At 37.0% G+C, this 20,690-nt stretch overlaps 1 protein-coding gene across 5 annotated transcripts in view; it reads left to right on the top strand.

Annotated features, from left to right (window-relative positions):
* Positions 1–20,690, top strand: part of ASMTL (acetylserotonin O-methyltransferase like) — a 1,454,724-nt gene that overhangs the window by 654,650 nt on the left and 779,384 nt on the right. For all 5 annotated transcript variants that reach the window (XM_044072474.1, XM_044072476.1, XM_044072473.1 and 2 more), the window contains one exon: positions 771–835. In XM_044072474.1, the coding sequence (XP_043928409.1) occupies positions 771–835 (65 nt within the window). The remainder of the gene's footprint in view (positions 1–770; positions 836–20,690) is intronic.

The raw sequence follows: 20,690 nt of genomic DNA, 5'->3' as shown, positions 1-20,690 counted from the left end.
TGAGAAGCTAAAGTTTGCTAGACATTTTAAAATAATCAGGCTGCACTGTTAATTTTCCTTCTCAAAAATGTCCTGTCTGGGCCTGCGCTCAAAATTGGCTGTGCTCAGTCAAACTCTCCAACTTATCAGATGAAAATAAATAAAAAGATAAATAAGTAAATATCATCTTGCCATATGTATTGGCTTGATAAGAGTAGTTGGGAAACATCTGTGACAGTGTATTGCTGAAAAAAGTTAACATTTGTCTTCCAGACATTTATCAGAGCTGTGAGCTTTATGTGCTACAGGAAACTTTCTTAGATATATATAGTATTTTTTAATTAACTCTGTCTTTGTGTTGTTTTCTAAAAATAATTGCATTACAGTTTTATAATTGGTGATAATTATACTTGTTGATGGAGAAATAAGTGCTGCTGACTCTAAGCTCTTTGTTCCCCAGTTGGACGTGTATGTGGCTTAATTGGCAATAACATTTATTTGCCTGTAGAGAGGTATGTGTGTCTGTGTGTGTGTCTATGTCTGTGTCTGTGTAGGTGTGTGTGTCAGTGTAGGTGTGTAGGGTATAGGCAGGCACCTTGCAGCTGGGTGATGTCCCCTGCAATGCTTATTCCTTACCTTGCATCTTTTGCTTGCAGAGTCAGTTTCCATATCTTCCATGACTCCGAGCAGGATAAGTAGAATATTTAAAAATGGTGAAATAAATACCTCATATGTACTTGTATAATTAATGAGAATGTTTGTAATAATGATGGTTTTTTTTTTAATCATAGACTGAGTGGCAAGGAACACAGCGTCTTTACAGGTGTTGCACTTGTTTACTGTGATGTGAAAATGGGTAAGTGGTATCACTTTTTAACTTTGTTTAAAGATATTCTAGTAGGGAAAGCAAAATACTGGTAGTAAGAAAGTGCATTTATCTTTATTTTTTATTTGTTTGTATTTTGGTGTCTAAGCAGTCCCTCTGGGACACAGTGGTCTCTTTCAAAGGGAGACCCAGAATTAGATATAGAGTTGTAAAAAGTTGAAAGAAAGTAGGCCAGTGTATTGTACTGCTTAGTGGTACAGTTACTAAAACAAAAGTAATGTAGCTTATTTCAAGAATAAATCAAAGATATAGGACTAGATAAAAACTTGCAAAAGGCTGCAAAAAAGTAAGCAGGTATATTGCAGTGCTAGTGGTACAGTTATTAAAATAAATATGATGCAGCTTATTTTAGGAATAAATTAGAGATATGAAGAAGAGAGACTTTTGAAATAGGGAAGGCAGAAAATGCCATCAGATGAGGACTGTGTCTTAGAAAATGCCCTACCCTTTGATTGTTTTCCCAGAGTTGATGCAACAGTTCCATTCCTTACAGTAATTCTACTCCAGCTGTCTTTGACAAATTAGATACTGATAGCTGTCACAATGCCCAGGAAATAACTTATTTTTTTGGTTACGGAAGTTAGCCCCATAATTGATGCCTTGAGACAACCTCCTGAGTCAGGACATTGGGCATGTTTTTCCTTGCTTTGCTTACTAATAATACCTTTGAAGTAACGTGCATTAATTTGTTCGTATGTTCCATATTATCCCTTATGCCTTGTACTCTCTGATAACTTTTATTTCTTATAACTCACTTTTATCGTTGTTCATAACATAATGCCCAGAATATCACACAATACATTTTATTGCCAATAATGAAATCTATATTTAAAGTAAAGTAAAATATTGTACGATAAACATTTTTTGTAGAGTGGCAAGTCCTCTGAACTTCTGTACCCTACCCTTTTTACTTGTATATATACCAACTGTTTGATCAGAAGATGCAGGGAATAGAATATTTTACAAGCATTCCTTTTTCCAAAATGTTGGTATATTTGGAGTATATAGACTGAGTAAAAAAAAAAAAGTCCACTTCAGTAGGTTTTGTAAGAAATGCATACAAGAAACCCAGCAGCTTTGTGCTGATAAATTAAGTGATGAGTGCAGGGCACTCAGCCAGAGTGCAAGCCAGGGCAGCAGGCACTGGAATAACTTTCCAGCGCCATGCCTGACCCCAGCTGTGTGACTTTGCAGACAACTTTAAAGAATCTTTTGCCACCTTCCCTTTTGATGGGCCTTCACTCTTTTGATCAACAATTAAAGAAATAGCTGTTGAGGTTTCAGCAGTATGAGCAGATGCTGTCTGCCATAGGTGTCAAATTTGAGAACCCCGTGAGATCCTTAGTAGGAATTAGAAGGGTTCCAAATCCCTGTAGTTCAGGAGATCCCAGCATCAACCCTTTAAGTCCCTCTTTAACAGGGCTGCAGAGGTGACCCCTTTAATGGATGACAACCATGTTGTCAGAGGGGTCTGTAAAACCAGGCATTCAGAGAACCCCTCTCAACAAGACCAAACCAGCACCTCTGAAGGCTTGCCCAGCTGCTCATTTCTGGAGGCACTCTGGGGGAGAGGTGATTATTTAAGCATTTAGCTGCATGGATGGCCATCCAGGACTAATGGGTGCAAGAAATTATATCCAGATGGGAGACAATACCATTTTTTTAAGGCAAACACTGCAGAAGACACCATTGCCAAATGTTTCACCCCACCAGTTGCAAGCAGCTATTCAAGAGGTGTCTGTCCTTCAAAAAAGGACCACAAAGAGGTCTCACCAGACCAGAAAAGGCCAAGAGTTTATTCAAGACTCATTTTGGTTCCAAAGAAGAGCAAGGACATCAGATCACTTATGGGCCTCTATGAGCTAAACCTGTTCGTAAGGAAGACCGCATTCACAATGGTCATGGTGCCAGTGATGTTTACCTAAATAAAAAAAAAATGACTGGCTGTGCTCTGTAGACCTCTGGGACATGCATCTCCATGTAAAAATCACAAAGTAGTCCAGGAGGTTCCTGTGCTTTCAGAGGGGTATCAATTATTACCAGTTCAGAGCCTTGCCCTTTGGTCTCACCACAGCCCCCTCAGTCTTCATGAAGTGCACGGTTGTGGTCACAGCCTACTTGTGGCTTAAAGGGATGGTTGTATTTCTGTACTTAGACAGTTGGCTTCTAGCTACAACATCCAAGAATTCCTTACTTACAACCAGGACTACTTTGTACAGCTCTGACTGTCTTTAAATATTTTCATAAACTATCAAAAGTCACACTTTCAGCCCTCACAACAAATTACTTTCATTGAATGCCACCTGGACACAACTTCATGTTAAGTGTGTGTGTCACTTCAGAAAGACTGTTCCCCCTTCAGCATTCAGTGTGGATTGTTTATCATAAATAGAACACTCCTGCAGCGCTGGTTGTAACAGTACTGGACGTTATGGCAGCACAGTTATTGTGGTCCAGTATGTCAAATTTCACTTGGGAATTCTTCAGTGTATGTTATTCACAAAATGTGAATCTTGAAAAAGCCTGATATCTATGCAGGCGAAAGCGCTTGATTTATTAGTGTTTTGTTTACCTCATTGTGTTGTTCGTGTTTAATAAAGGATTTATCAACAGTTGCAGCTTGGAGAGGTTCATTGGACTACCACGGTGCTTACTGCTTTCTTCTTTTTGGTTGTTGGGACTTAGTTCGTGTTTTGGCTTTATTCACAAAATGTTCACAACTAATGGAGTCCACATTGTATTCACTTTTTAGAAAGAATCTGCTCAAAAGACATATAGGAGTAGATGGAAAAGTTTCTCAATCTGAGCTGCTAGCCAAATGTTTGATCCGTATTCAGTTTCTGTTGTGGCTGATGCACAGTTTCTGTTTTCAATGTTTGCAGCTGGTTCCAGCTTCTCTGCTGTCAAAGCGCAGTTAGCTGCCATTTCCATTTACCACCCTGGATTGTAAAACATCACTTTGGCCTCTCATAAACTGTGCAAGGCTTTCCTTGAAGGAGTATTCCTTCTTTACTTTCCCACCCTAGGATTTGAATTTGGTCCTGGAAGCACTAATAAAGCCACCCTTCAATCCATCTCCTGCAGCAACCCTGAAGTACTTTATCGTGGAAAACATTTTTTTTCTAAAGGCTATTATACCAGCTAGAATAATTATAGAACTACATGGCCTGTCTTTCTCTCCACCATAGTTAATCTTTCTTAGGGATAGAATCTTGTTAAGAAGACCAAAAGCAAAATCTAGCAAAGCCAGAATTTCCACTGTGTGATACCTTAAACCTCTTGAATCAGAGGTAACATGGTATATATGCAAATTACCCTTTAAGGATATCGGGTGTTTCAGCTAAATGGCAATTCTGAATGCCCATGACTTATTTCTTTTACTTTTAATTTTAAGTCTTTTTATGGACAATTTCAGGCTAATAAAGCCAAACCACTCTAGCTGTGGACATGCATGTTTTTGCCTTCTTATGACATCATCAGCATAGCATAAAAGGAATGTTTGTTTTTTAGAAACACAGGGTAGTCATACTCAACTGATATCCATAAACCAAAGGGTGTCTACAAAATATCCCAACTAACAAACTAAAACAATGTTTAAAAGGGTCACACAGGAAAACCAAGTGGTTAAAAACACAGAAAGAAAAATCTAGCAAAGCCAGACTTTCCACTGTGTGATACCTTAAACCTCTTGAAACAGAGGCAACATGGGATATATGTAAATTACCCTTTAATCTTTAAATCTTAATCTTGTTAATTAATTATTAACTGTATTTACCGGGGAGGAAACGTACTTGTAAACTTGAAAGGCCCATTTTAAGTACTTTTAATTTATTAATTAATGTTGTTTAATCTTGTTAAGAAGCAACCCATCTTTTATTCCCAAGGTAGCTTCCAAAAACAATATTAACCAGTCTATTAACATTTCAGTGTTATTTCCAAGTTATGCCATCAGAGGAGAGTACCTACTACATATCTTAGTTGTCCACAGGCAGCTCAAATTCTACTGCTACAAAACCAATCCTTCAGAAAGGACACAGTTTGTATCTTTAGTTACTAAACAAGTACTGTTCAGATGTGTATCAGATTGTATCTCATGTGTGTTCTAGCAACATCAGGACCTTATATTCAAAGCCTAAAGCTTTTTCCATAAGCTGTTTGACAACTCCATTGGCCTTTTCAGGAACCTCCTTCATTAAATGTCACATGGTCTGCAATGCACACCTTTTCCATACATTTTAAACTGGACATTCTCTCCAGAAACACAGTTGTGTTTGATGCTTCAGTTCTCAGAGGTATTATGTCATAAATTCTACCTGTGATTTCAGGTAACTTGGGATTCTGCCCCAACTGTTGGATTTGATGGACAGGTGAAATCCAATACAGAAGTCATGCACTTACCTTAATGCTGGATCCTGTTCACCCAAGTCCATCTGATACAACATTCCTCCTTCCATCCCCCATCCAAATTGACATATTTCTGTTCTTGTTCAGTAACTTATTGCTGTTTTCCTGGTTAATGTAGTTACCAAGCTGCAAACTTGATCTGAAAGGGAGGTTTACAGGAGATTATGGGAAAGTTTTAAGAGCTTGCGACACTAGAGCACTAGTGAATGGGCCAGATCAGATCTGAGGGGTAGCTTAAAAGCCCGTGTCATAGCAGATAGATTTTGATGAAAAAGAGCTGGCGTTATGGTAAGTATATAACTTCCATTTTTTTGCAGCCTGATTCTAGAGATAATTGTATTTACAGGGTAGGAAAAGTGCTTGTAAACTTGAATAGCCCATTTTAAGTACTTTTAATATCGCACAACAGTAGAACAACAAACGAAATGAAATCATTCCACTGATTCCAGTATAAAACTCAGCTTAGTCTACATCTAGTTTCAAGATCTTGGATCGCCACATTAGATTGAATCTGTAACGTATTTATTTTTTATTTCTGTAATCTGCACCCATTCTAACATTATTAGACAGTTATCCCTTGTAGTATATTTGTTTCTCAATGAACTATGTTTTTTTTTTTGTGGACTGTAACTAAGAGGTAGTCTTTGGGAAGGATTTTTTTAATTTTAGGTACTGGTACAAAAAAAAAACACATTAAGGAAAATAAAAAAAAAAAACTTTAGAAAGCAGCAAATTATTAGTGCAGAGGATCTGATAGTACATTTCACTTTCTGTCAAAAGGAAGAAGTTCCAGAGCATGAACAAATGATGCACTTCCTCTTAGCAACATTATTTTGACCATACCATCCCACAGGTTAAATTTGGGTTAGTACACATTGTAAAAAGTCTTTGGAGAGTAAGAGGCACCCTGTGATACTATTTAATTTGGTAATTTTTAGCATATTTTCTTTCCAGCAGTTATCTAGTTGAAAAGAATAATTATTTTTTACATCAGTATCAGTATCAGAAACCACATTTCGTGTTTGTTATTAACTCACTACAGCCAGCTGCCCCTCCAGGCATTTCTGCAGTTACCTTCTATTGCACCTCTAGGCGTCAAATATTACTTGTTCATGTCTGCATTAATAATGCCAAAACCATGCTACATACAAGGTATCATAATATTTTCTCTTGAAGCATACGTGATGGTAAATACAATTGAATTGATATTTGACCTCCGTCAATGAGTATCTGTTAGAATTGTAAGGTGATAACTTCATTTTTTAAAGACTGAAGCCACACCCACTGGGAGTTAATGCTACACACTCCAAAGAGCTGTACTGGAAGGAATGAGTTAAGGATCAATGTGCACTCATACAATGTGGAAGTGCACATTCATCCTTAATGTGCATTCATACAATATGGAAGTGCAGAGGTTAGATTTGACCCCTCACATCTCTTGGCTGTCCGGTTTGATTTCCATCTGGTGTACTTTTTGTGAGGAATCTGCATGTCCTCCCTGTTTCTATATTGGTTCACTCCGTGTACTTGTTTCCTTCCATATCCCTTAGGTATATCATTAAGGAAATTAGTGATCTCCATACTGCATGCAGATATATTGTGATGAACAAGTGAATGTGTGCTTCCTAAACTGGACTAGTATCTCATCCAGGACTGGCTTCTGCCTTGAACCCATGGCTTCCAGGCATATTCCTGCTCCTCCATCCCCCCTGAACAGAATAAATTGGGCACTCACAAAGGAATTATGAATATATGTAATATAATGGAAAATGTACCACTTTGCATTTAAAGCAAGTAAATAATAAGTTTGGGTATCATCTTTTGCAAGAGTAAATTCATTTATGTGTTTATCTGATGTGTTATGTTGTATTTGCTGCAACTGTGATTAAAGTACTCCTCTAACAGCATGCATGTTGCAAGTACTTCCATAGGCTTATCGTAATCATACTGGCTGCTTAAATATTTAAATTATAGAATATCAGGTTAGAAAAAATAACCAAATGTGATACAGTAATAAACCCAAAAGTATTTTTTTAATTTCAAAAAATTAAAAGTATCCAGATCTTCAAGGACTGCCCTAAGAAATAAGTTGCTGAAGTGATGTAACATATTTATATAATTAGACTTGTAACAGTAGAAACTGTCTGCTAATTAGAACAATGCCTGGTGTGTTATGTATTAATAACTATATCTACCTAGCCAAATATTTTTGGGATTTATCCACTAAAATAATGGATTTAAGATGAAGCTAAGAAGTAAAGTGAAAAATCTGGACAACTGATATTTTCTTACTGTATTATTTAATGTGGTGTTTCTGGGCAATGCTAGATTTGTGCTGAAGGGGTGCATAAGAATATTAAGAAAAGATTAGCATTGGAAGAAAACTAGGCACTGACTTCAACTTAAAGGAGAAATATTTTTTTTTTGTACTTGAGTGATTATATCCTGATTGATAATGTCAGAATTTATTTTTGCTTTAGATATTATTGACACACTAGGCAAAACTCATTGAGTTTGTGCTTTATTGGTCATTATTTGAATATTAGGATTTGAATTAGTGATTTGACCATTTACTGGCAAAATGTAGACTGATAGGGAATTTGTTTTTGTTTAAACTAGAGGTACAAGAAAGTAATATAAAGAAAATAGTAGACTGAAGCAATTTCAGAAAATCAGCAGATCATCTGTAGATAAATATTTTCCTGGTGTATTGGTGAAAAGGGTATGCTTTCTGTGGTATCAGTGGTCTTTGTAAAACTGACCAGTGGCTGCATTCTTGGGTCAAATGAAGATGAAAGTAACATGTATGCTTAGCGTTTTAAGACAGGAATAGTTTGATAGAAAGGAGGGAAGTATTAACATAAATATCTAAACCAGAGTAACATTATTATTACTTCAAACTTTCAGGCAGACATACTGTTTTATGACAAAAGTAAATAGTCCCAGATAGTCCCAGATATTAGTATTATAAGTTTTCTAATGTCAGAGACACTCAGTATATGTGAGTTGTCATGATTCACTGCTGCTTGCTACTTTCAGTGAATACTGTTTCTCTAAAACAAACCAGGTTATATGGTGAGTTATGTGTGACAAGAATTTAAGTTTTCTAGCTGTTATATACATTTTTGATTGCCCTTCAAGCTGGTGACAGACCCTTAATAGGCAAAGTTGCATAAGCAGAATGTGGTTTTCATATCAAAGCAGATAAATTATGCTTCCTTGAAAATAAAAATGGAATTGATTTGTTGAATAGTTACCAGTGTTTGCTGTAACAGTTGGATACCTTTTTTTGTGTAGCACTAAACTAGTTTTTTTATATCAGGCTATTCTTCCCATAAGGTTTAGTTTTCTGATTCATTATTATTAATTCGGTTAAAGAAAAAGAGCAGTTTATATTTAGGGCCTGTTCGGAATACATTTTCTTGTGAACATTTGTGTTAAGAAGTCAGTGAATGTATCCACATTATATTGTGAATTTGGGGTGCTTTATATTATTTTTAGCAAGTCAGTCATTAACATATTCTTTATTAAATGTTAGTCTCATGATAGGTAGTAAATGCCTTTGTTAATGCCCTGGTATGTAACCATGTGATAGGGCTGGCAAACTTTTTTAAAAAACTCTTTGGTACCAGTACCCAAGTAAATTCAGTTTTACTTCTGATGGGTTGTTCCATGTGCTATTATACTTTGTACTTTAGAATAGAGAGATTTTTGAGAAATCCTTATATAAGGTATTTTTTTAGTGGATGAGTCTTATACAGGGTTCTGTTTCCAATAGTTATTCCATATCTGTGTTTGTTTAGTCCATGCCAAAGTCCTTTCAAGCAAAACAAATGTTGCTGCATTACAGTCATTATTTAGTATATCCTATTAAATATATTTCCTATTCTTCATGAGTAGCTGAAAAGTCATCTAATTGTGATTTTTAACCTAGGAGAGTTTTGTTTAGAATAACAGAGTATGGGGGGGGGGTGGTAGAGTCTTCAAATATGTGAAGTTCTAACTAATGTGGTTTATATGGAAAGGTTTAACATTGTAAGGTCAACAAAATTATTTAGGCTAATCTCAAGATAATCCAGTAGTCAGAATGTATCACAATAAAAATTCTGCAGTATATTACCCCATCCTTGTGATGCAAATGGAAGAAGCCCGGACTGTGACCCAGACAACCCACATTGAATTAACAGTGTGTACAGTAGACAAGATAGTCCAGGGAGGATGTGAATGAATAGCCACTGGTGATTCACCCATCTGGGGGAGGGGGGGTTATGTGGTTCTGTCTTGCGACTTCAGTGATATCTTGCTGGAGCACTGTATGCTTTTGCCCCATGGAGCATCAGTCTAGTGAGCACACATTCCTAAAAGCAGTTTAGGTGTGCACAGAGCAGCTCAGGAGTAGCATGCATGCTCCCCTTCCCCAAGGTGTTGGGCAGCTTTCAGATGGCTGGGAGAGCTGCTGAGGGTATGCAGCCTCAGGTGTTGGCTGCTCCATAGCACCCGCTAGCTGGCCTGCTGTCTGTCATCTAGTTCTTACCACTGAAGAATGAATCTCCTTAAGCAGGAACAAATGGGTCACAGGGCTCTCATTTAACTCAGAATACTTGGTTCTCATCTTGTGGAATGAATGAATGGCTAATTAGGTACAGATGGAACAGTCCTGTTGAAATGCAGATTGGGAGACAAAATGTTCTATGATATTGTAAGTACAGTACACAGGAGAACAGAATGTGTGACAGATGAACTCTTGATTTAGCAAGGTAGAAATGGAAATGGATGAGAAGTGTTGGGGTTTTCGTGCAGTGTTCCCCCACAGTATTTTTCTCCCATTTGTATTCAGTAATTGCATTAAGGAAATATTTTACCAGTTTAAGTTTGAATATCTGGGTACCAGCAGTATTTGCTCAAGTCCAAATATTCTGTGCATATCACACCTTAACTATTACTAGCAAACCATATTTTATAAAACAGTGCTGTAGAGGAGCAGGAACAGTGTTATGTATTTTCCAAAAATAATGACCTTTCTCTTATGCTTGAATGATTTGTTTCCAAGATGTGGTACTCCTGCTTAGCTAGTTTAAGGTGCTCAATATTAGCTAGATACATCTCATAAATATTGTAATTTTGGGCCAGATATTTTATTGAACAATCTCAATTCTTAGATTGGGCTGGGGAGCTTACCGACATTGGAATAAATTAACATACTGCTTTACAAACTTGAACAGCACTTTGTAACATCTTTCTTTTATGTATATATATATATATATATATATATATATATGTGTGTGTATATATATATATATATATATATATATATATATATGGGTCTAATGTATATAATCGAACTCACGTTTTCGAAAATAAACAGTACACCCACGGTTACACAAAAGTGCACTTCACCGAAAGTACACTTTCGTGAACACCACTTGAGCGAATGGTTATGGACCTTTAGGGTTAGGGCTTGGGTTAAGGATAGTGGATACCTAGTAGGACTATCCACTATCCTTAACCCAAGCCCTAACCCTAAGGTCCGTGACTACCGCACCACAGTGGGGGACATTGCCCGTTCGTTCTAGTGGTGTTCGCGAAAGTGCACTTTCGGTGAAGTGCACTTTCGCGTTAGTGGGCATCTACTACCGAATTTCAAAATAGTGTAATTTTGATCTCCAGTAGTAGGCCCATAGATATATATATATCTATATATATATATATATATATATATATACACACATACATATACATATAATTCAGAATCGTTTTACAAGCTAAAAAGTATTAGGCACATTGTGAACAATGAAACCCAAGTATGTGCACAAAATAATATTTTGAAGGGGGGAAATCAGTTAGATCCAAAGTTATTAGACTCTGCTAGGCTTCTGGTGGGATTAGGAGAGCTTGACATGCAAATTAAGGACCTAGTATGTAATCAAGAGCCTTCCAGTATTCTCCTAATCATTAAACTGTTGCTGTTGACTAATGTACAGTATTTCACCTCAGAAGGAGTAAAGGAAGAAGAAACCGTTGGATAAAATGCAGCTATAAGTAATGTGGTAAATTCCATTACTGTCTTATTTGCTAATAAGAAGCAGCTAAGAAAACTATTTTAAAAGCCCTTTGGAGCTAAATTATAAAACACTTTGTTATATATTCTGTGGACAGCATTTGTTTAATCAAATGAAGTTCTTTTAGATTTTATACTTCATTTGAATATGTGAGCTTTTAACAGTGTTTATAAAAAGGTTATTACATTTGTTGTGGTTACTTTTCAAAACTGGGAGAGGAGAACATTGCTAACTACTTTTCTAATGTAAGAAAGGTACTTAACTTAAGTTTTTTATTATCAGGCCACTAAACATAACTAAAGTACAGTGCCTGGAAGGCCACGATTATGCTTCAAATTTGGGAAAAATATACCTTGGCTATGCTCTTTCTGTCATAAGTACTGTTGATCTCTAGTCTTGTGGTAGTGCAGAGTGACGCATACTTAACATATTTGACACCCAGAGCTGAGATTTTTTTTTTTCTAACACTACCCCACCCCTCCTTGACAGTTGTTTTCATTAGTAATAATGCTGTGGAACAAATAATGACCAGAAAACAAAACTGAAAAATTCCTTTCATTGAACATCATATATATATATAATCATGCCGGTAAAATAAATGAAAATATGATAGTAAAGACAAGGAAAAATTAAATTACTCTAGTTTGAAAAATAGAAAACTTGCATCTACAAATTGATTTTTTTTTGCTGCAGTATAATAAAACATTACAGTTTCTGTTTTCGTGTCTTAACTTCTGCAAATTTATCAATGACTTTGTTAAAATGCAGCTTTTTTTGCATATTCATACTCAGTAGACAGTATAACCAAATTCTAGAGAATCCAATACTGTTCGTGTTTTTTTTTTTTTTTCTTCAGGATAGATTCTAGCAGCTTTCAAATCTTCACAGTTGAAACATTTCAACAAAAATATCTTTACCAGAAAAGTCATCATAAATTTCTAATGTTCAACAAACACACTGCCTTACTGGCATTCGGGTTGTAGTGCCCTACTGCCCTCTCTCTGGCATTCTCTCAGAACTTCAGATTCCTCCCTCGGTGTGGAGTCTGTGGATGTGAACAACCAATTAGCTATAACAGAAGGATAGTCCTTTGCAACCACATACAGCAGCCCTTCAGTTTTTTCTACCACTAGGGTTACCACCTTGTCCCTCTTTGGGCGGTTGTGTCTTGTGGAAAAAGCTAAAAAATGGCAAAAATCCTGAGATTTTAGGACAAAAAACAATTTATAAGTTTTCTAGAATAGTTGCATAAAACAATAATTTTGTATCTGAAGCAACTAAATGTTGTATAAAACAGCATAATCAATTCAATAATAAGCTTTTATTTTGGAAAAAAAATAAAGCTCTGTCCTTTGCATTGGCCATGGGTGTGTTTTGTCCTGCAAAATCAGACATTTCTACAAAAAGTGACCCATTTTAAGCTTCTGAAAAGTTGTCTGTCCTGGCTTCTTTTTTCTCTAGAACTCAGATAAGATCTCCTTTGGCTATTTGATTCTTCCCTCTGCCTCTTCTATCTCTGCGTATAGCAGAAAGAGTGTGTGTGTGTGTGTGTGTGTGTGTGTGTGTGTGTGTGTGTGTGTGTGTGTGTGTGTGTTCTTTAAGAATTTTGTAAAGGAAAAAAGTGCATCTTTGCAGTACTTTATTTCCTGTATGTTTTGCAAGATTTTCATGTTTGGAGTAAGCTGAATTGTATTTTCTCAATGGTTTATGATCTTTTCTAATTGTTTGATTGTATATTTGAAAGGCTGGACAGTTATTGCTTTACTGCGGCTGTTTCTGTCAACCTTGCCTCGTGATGTCATAATTTTGAGTGAATTGCGGCTGTTATTTCCTCTGATTTAAGGCATAATTTTGAACCAATTTAAAGAAAAACTTGCTGTTTTCAGATTTTTACTGCATCTTTGTGTAAAGAGGTGAATTAAGGTAGTTAATATTTTAAATGGATTATTCGTTTAAAACGTGATTTTCTTGCCAATTTGTTTTCTGATGACACGGAGCAAAAGATTTTTGTTAAAGATATTGTTTCCAGTGTTTTTCAGATATCAAAATATGCTTTAAAGAGTATCTTAGTAGGGTCTGACACTATTTCTAGAACTGCAGCTTTGTCAGTGATAAGGAGGTATGCTTGGTTACACAGTCAAAAATTTTCTGATTACTTAAAAAAAATTACATTTTGAATGCTTCCATTGAATCTGATTGCATGTTTGGTACTGCAGCTAATCAGATGCCTAAACACTGGGATGACAGAGGTAAATTATGCAGGGTGTGTCAAAAATGTTTCATATTCCTAAATTTTCCACTCTTAAACAGATTAATTCTCACCAGCCTTTTAAAAAGAAGTCCTAGTCTAACAAGAACCAGGGTAAGCAAAGGAAGTGGCAAAAAGACAACTTCATCAGTTCCAACAAGAGGAGTCCCTTTCCTAAATAGGACTCCCCCCTCCTGACTTGTGATAATGTTGAGACAAGGCACCCAGATGTTTCATGTCTCCTTCTGGGTGCTGCATCTCTCAAGTTGTCTCTTAACAAGTTGGTATGGCCGAGTCTGTATCCAAGTGTTTGGAACTGTTAGAGAAGGCTTTGGCCTTACACCACAAAACTGTGGTCTGCCGTTATCTCTGTGATATATTAAGCATGGCAGGCATTAGATGTGAGGGTGGACCAGGGGTCATTATCATATTATGGTAATGAGGTTGTGGTGCTATATGAGATCCCATTGGTGGAAGCATTCCTGCATCACTGTATGGGGGCAGGGCAAGGTAGTGTATGGTCGAATGTGTACCTGCACCTTAGGGACCTCCTTTGCTGGAAGGGATTTTACTGTTGTCCAACTGAGTTGTTTGTTTGTTTTATACATTTATTTGTTTGTTTTTCTGTACCAGTATGCTGCTCAGCACAGTATGCTGAACAGAAGGAGGAGCACTGATCTTAGAAGCCGAGCACCATTGGTCGGTATGTGGTTGTTCTCCCATAGGTTGCATGCTGGGACCAGCTAATACTCCATTGGGGGTGTGGTTCTTTGAATTAGATATGCTTGGGAGCAGTATACTTTGTTTATGTGCTCTATGCGTGGAGTACTATGGTCTTCTTGCCCCACTGTGTACTATCTTTTTGGACTGGTATGGACTTGATACACACAGGTATACTGCGTATCAACCCTGCCCCACTCCACACCAGTGTTTATGAACACCACTCTTAGTGTTCTCAGTAGTGCAAGTGATCTTGGCATGTAAGAAACAACACTGAACAAAACCAGAAAAAAAATATTTTTGGAAAGAGGTTACGGCATGGAGAGCTAAATGATTGCTTTAAAAAAGGTTATTTAACAAAGAAAAAAATGAAAGTAAGGCCAGACCTTATTTGCATGAAAAGAATAAGAATTGTCTTCATGAATAAAAAACTGTGTTGGTTGTCATTTTTAAGTTTTTGCACAGAGTTTAATGCTGTTGGACAAAAGGTTGATCAGATTTTATTTATTTATTTATTTATTTATTTATTGACATTTGTTAACCGGGTTTGTCCAACTGGGCTTGTGGCCCATTTTCAGTGGAGACCCGAGGAGAAAAGCTCCAGTAATACATTTTAAAACAAGTACAATTTTAAACAATATTGATATAATCGCAGTTATAGCAAAACGATTCTCATATGTTGGGTTACATGCATAAAGTTAAAGTTACATTAAAAAGAAGCTAAGTAACAATTTTACATTGATATAGTTCAATAGGTCAACAATAAACATTTTTTGTTTGTATAAAATTGTGCAAATGAATAGTAGACACATTGGAGAGAGAGGTGTAATAAGGTACTAAGTATGGCCCTTTTGAGGGTACATAAAGGGAACGAAGACTAGCTAGGGTCATGGCAAGGACAGATTTTGCTAATAAACAGGAGGCTAAGGTGGTAGGATAAGATTTGCATTTCTTATATAGAATAGGGAAACATTTGAAGGAATTACATAAATGAAGAGAGGTAAATGTATGAGGCAGTCAAATGAGTAAAACTGAAAATTGCCATACTTGTACTACATGCAAAAATATTGATCATAGCACTTTTTTAAACACATTGGCATTGGAAAAGCATTTTGTGTGTAAGATTCTGCTTTGTCTTATGGGAAGAGTGGTTTATATAGACAAGCGTTTATGTATGGCAGTGCATTTAACTGAAGTGATAAAAGAAATGTTAGCGATGCTGTAACTAAATGCAGTCAGGAAGTTAAGTATTATTTCCAGTTATTACAGCGTGTTCAACAAAATGCCAGTGAGGTAATTGTAGGGTTACTTTGTTACTAGAGAACAGTAAATGGCATCTGCGACTTGCTGCTAAAAGGGGACATGGACAGAATGATAATATGAGCATCAGTTTAAAAAAATGTTTACTAAGGTATCGTGTTTTTGTAGATTCGGCTAATGTATTTTATTGCTGTGCAGGTCACTTAGTCTCAGTTATGATGTCATAATTAGTTGTTTGTGATCACTGGCCCACCAGCCCTGTGTAATGAAATTCATTTAACTGCACAAGAATATTTACTTTTGGAAACTCTAGCCACTTCAAAACAACGGATATCAAAATGAAGAAGAACCTGAACGTTTAAAAACTCGCTGTTTTTTTATTTTGTTTAATAAATATGTATACGGATGCTGAGTTAAGCATATCTTTGATTTTTAGTAAGTTATCTTAGGTTACTGGGTGCAGAATATGTGACTGAATAGTTGCATTCTACAAGGACCAGGAGTTCAAGACCTTAGCATACTTGATGAGAAGGCAGCACAAGGTCCAGACCAAGACCATAATCCATCTTATTGGTTTAGTGCCCTCCGTGATCTTCTTGATGTTCCTGCACACTTAGGATACTGCTGTTGCATCATACTTTGTGGTGTCACGGCAGCAGGGTAACCTCATATTCACAGATATGCTGGTGTCAGACTTCCATTATCATTCCATAGAGAGAGGGATGATCACCACAAAAATTTTGGATGGCCTCCCACTTCTGTAGCTAAATCATTCTCATTTTCTAATAAGATAGATGTTTCACTGGTAGGGGTGGTAAGATCTCCCTTAAGCTTTAAGGGTTGTATTTCCCCTCTGGAGTGGGGAAACACATCAACCAGATGAAACTGCAAGCATTCTACCTGTTTTTGAAGGCCATGGATCAAGAGCTGCTTCTTGGACAAGTCATTCAGACAACTAACTGATCATGTGGTATCTAAGCAAACAAGAAGGCATGTGAACACAACTTGTCCACAGAGCAACAATGCTCATTTAGCTGTAGGCCATTGACAGTTACATAGCTGCCTCAGAGGTTCACATCCTAGAGGAAGTGAAAATCTGGTAAATACACTGATTCTCTCATCTAGCCCTGTTTTGGACCAATGAATTTGCAAGCTATGTATGGTCCAGATCTTCCAGAAGTGAGCACTTAGAAGATCAACATTCTTGTTACTCTAGAGCATTTACTTCTTCCCCCATTATAGTCAGTGCAGCACACAAGGGGAAAGTAGCAGTAGATGCATTCTCCATTCCGTGGCATAGTAGAGTCCTGTATGCCTTCCCTCTTTTTCCACTGATCCCTCACTACTTTTCTCAAAGTGCATAAAAAAGACCAAAACTGATTCGTTGCCACTTGCTGATCAAAAAGGATGTGGTTTAAGGTATTCTGGTCCCTGGTCATACAGGAAATTCTCCCAGTGAAAGGCATAGCTGTTGAAATAACCACCTGCTCCATAACAGGTTTTAGGTTCTAATTTAGATATCTTGATCCTGCAGGATCTCCTGGCAGATGTCTTAGAAGGGATTAATGCAGTTAAAAGACTTTCCAACTCAGCAATGTTGTGCCTCCAAGTGGAAATGCCTCTTTGTTTGGGTAGTGTTGGTCCCCATACTGCCACAGTCAGTCAGCTTGTAGGTGTCCTATCCTGTCTTAGTCACCTGTATAATGTGAGCCTATGTTATTGTATAAGTCATCTGTTTCTGCCTATCCTGGCATTATGGAAAGTAAGGATATGGACCAGCACTCAGTGGTCAAGTAGTTTCTTTGTTTTCATGCTCCTTTGAAAAACCTTCCCCCCTCACCTGGACTTTGATTCCCAAGCTTGCCTATCAGCCATTCAAAATAGCTGACTCAGTGACAGAGAAGTTAATTTCTTAGAAGATGCTTTTCTTGTGTGCTTCATCTCTTCTGGGTGGATTTCAGAGCTGCAAGCTCTTATATGTAGGGAATAGTTGTAATACTTCAGAAGGTTCTGTTGTCCCTTAAAACTAATACAACAAATGGTAGCTCCAGTGGGAAATTGTAGCATTGTATCATTGGTTGTAGCAGCCTTCCTACCACTCACATAAACCTATATGTTTTTTCTCAAACCATTACCTCCCCCACCAGAATAAATAAAGCTAACAAGAAAGCAAGCATATTAGACTGGATTCTTACAAACAATCATACTCACTACTATAATTCTGGAACCCTCCCTGATGATATAAGTGACCACTCATTTACCTACATCATCAGGCATAAAGCCAACACTCACATTCCAACCTCTATCAGAAGTATTAGATCCAAAAAGAAATTTAACCCTGATCTATTCCAAATGGAACTAAGAGCATGCATTTGGGTTCCCTTAAAACACCTCCCTTTAGATGAAGCCGGTAATTTCTTTAATTCTACCTTCCTTGCCATTCTTAATTGGCACGCTCCAACCAGATCTATTAGATTTAAGGCCAATTCTGCCCCATGGCTTTTCTACAAAACCAAATGCAAAATTCATCTCAGAAATAAATATTGGGCCAAATGGAGAATGACTAAAAACCCTGTACACCAACAAACCTTTAAATGACACTAAGAAGGCCATACTTTCTGATAAACAAAACTACTACTTACAATTTCAACAACCTAATTACAACAACCCACAGAGATTCTGGGCTAGAATTAAGCAGTTACTCCACCCAGGTCAGTCTACTACACCAGACCCTCAAAATACAGACCAGAAAAATCCCATCCATACAGCTAATACCTTCAATACCTTCTTTACAGATGCTATCCAATCACTAGCTAGTCAACTATCACCTAATACCTTCACACTACCTTCATACACCTCAACCCACCCCCTCCTTTTCATTTCAAACCTGTCCCAACCACATTTATTCAAACCCTTTTGAATAAACTGAAACCATGCTCTCCTTCTGCAGACCTACTGCCTTCTGAATGTCTACAGTTATCATCCAAGGCTATTGCGTACCCTATTTCCATACTGATCAATAGAACTATTAGCAAAGGTCACATCCCTACCTTATGGAAAGTCTCCCATATTATCCCCCTACATAAAGGTGGACATTCCACTGAGCTGTCAAACTATCGCCTCATTGCCCTACTTTCTCCTTTAGCTAAGATTATGGAGAAATTTATCCATAGGCAATTTACTCCACCACTTAATTGAAAACAATTTACTTTTCAACTGTCAACATGGTTTCAGACCCTCACACAGCACTACCACTGCCCTCCTTTCCTTTACTGATTACATTAACAGGCACCGAAACCTGAATAATCTTTCTTCTGCTCTATTTATCGACCTGTCTAAAGCATTTGACATGGTAAACCACCAGATTCTCATAAACATACTAAAATCTCTGTCATTAGACCCACATTCCATAAAATGGTTCCAATCCTACCTTGACAAACGACAGCAAGCAGTACTTTGGCATAACACTTTATCCACCCATCTACCCATTACCTTAGGTGTCCCTCAGGGGTCCATACTAGGACCTCTCCTCTTCTCTATATTTATTAATGACCTTCATCTAGCTATCCCCCAAGCCACTTGCATACAATATGCTGACGACTATTATACTCAGCTACATCCTCCCATGACCTTCACTCTCTCACCCAGAAGGTATTCAACATAGTTGAACAATGGTTCACTCAGCATTGCCATCTTTTGAACCCAAAGAAAACCATACTCCTCCTCTTCATTCCTACTCAAAAGTCCTCTCCTCTTCATTTCTCTGTGACATCTACCAATGGTACTATAATGTCTCCAGACTCTGCCACCAAACTACTAGGTGTCACTATGGACAATAATCTGAACTTCGACATCCACATCAACAATGCTGTAAAGACTGTCAACAAAAAATTGGCACTCTCTATAGGATTAAACCCTTCCTTTCTCCTACTGCCAAAACTACTATAGCTCACACTCATTTGATCTCTACACTCCTTTATGCCTCACCCATTTTTACTATTCTAAAGAATAATCTCAGCAAATTGGAAATGTCCTATAATAATATTGCAAGATTTGCAACAGGCACCCCATTTAGAACCCACCATTGTATAAATTTAATTCAACTAGGATGGTTAGAACTACAACACCTGATTAAATTTCACCAACTAACCATTGCCCACAACATTCTTTATAAACTTTCTAATACTCCAATTTTATGTAGCCTCATCATCCCCTATAAAAATCTGAAGTCCTTACACTCATCACACAAACTTTTTGTACACACCTCTAAACCTAATAACAAGGCTTGGGGATTCTCTCTTCTCTAATACTGTAGGTAAATCCTGGAATCTTCTCCCTAATGACCTCTCCTCACTCACCTCTTTATCACTCTTCAAAAACAGACTTAAACTTAACCTCAAATCATACTGGCTATGCCCCTGTTCCAAACCAGACTAGTCATCTATCTCTTCAAACTTGACTTTGCCTATCCAGTGCTTACTATCCACTGTTATATCTTCATTCTTATTATATTTTTCTTATCTCTCCCTTTTTTACATTATTTCTATCCTCTGTATATACCTTTTTTAAGTAAATCCTTAATAACATCACTACACTTAACTTCCTTTTTCTACTACTGACTTTACCTGTATGATGTTTCTGTACCTTCAGTTTGCACTGTTTATGACTCTTGACCTCATTGTACATCCTGTGCTAACCTCTATGTTGTACTGCACATGTTAACATTGTTGATTATTTTTATTATGGTAATTGCTATTTTTATGATAATATTTGATTTTTGTTGTTTGTGCTTGTATTTGTATTTGATCATGTCTTGGAGCTTATCTCCCCGGGCCTCTACTGAAAATGGACATATATCCAGTTAGACTAGCCCGGTCAGCAAATGTAAAATAAATAATAAATAAAAATGAGACCATAACAAAATAAAGCAGTGCACAAAAGGAAATAACCACATACATTAATTTATTAAAAAAATAAGCTTTCACACAGTAATGTTTCCTCAGGTGTAAAAGCTTGTTATTTTTATAATAAATTAATTTCTTTGGTTCTGAACCGGTTCTTTCCTTTTGTCCATTAGGACTAACCTGTTTTTCCTTCCGAAGTGGTTTCTGAAATTACCCTTAATCAGCCAATA

This window comes from Protopterus annectens, chromosome 5.part0 (genome assembly GCF_019279795.1).
Source record: "Protopterus annectens isolate FY-2018-M chromosome 5.part0, PAN1.0, whole genome shotgun sequence".
Taxonomy (NCBI): Eukaryota; Metazoa; Chordata; order Ceratodontiformes; family Protopteridae; genus Protopterus; species Protopterus annectens.
This window is presented reverse-complemented; position numbering and strand designations above follow the sequence as displayed.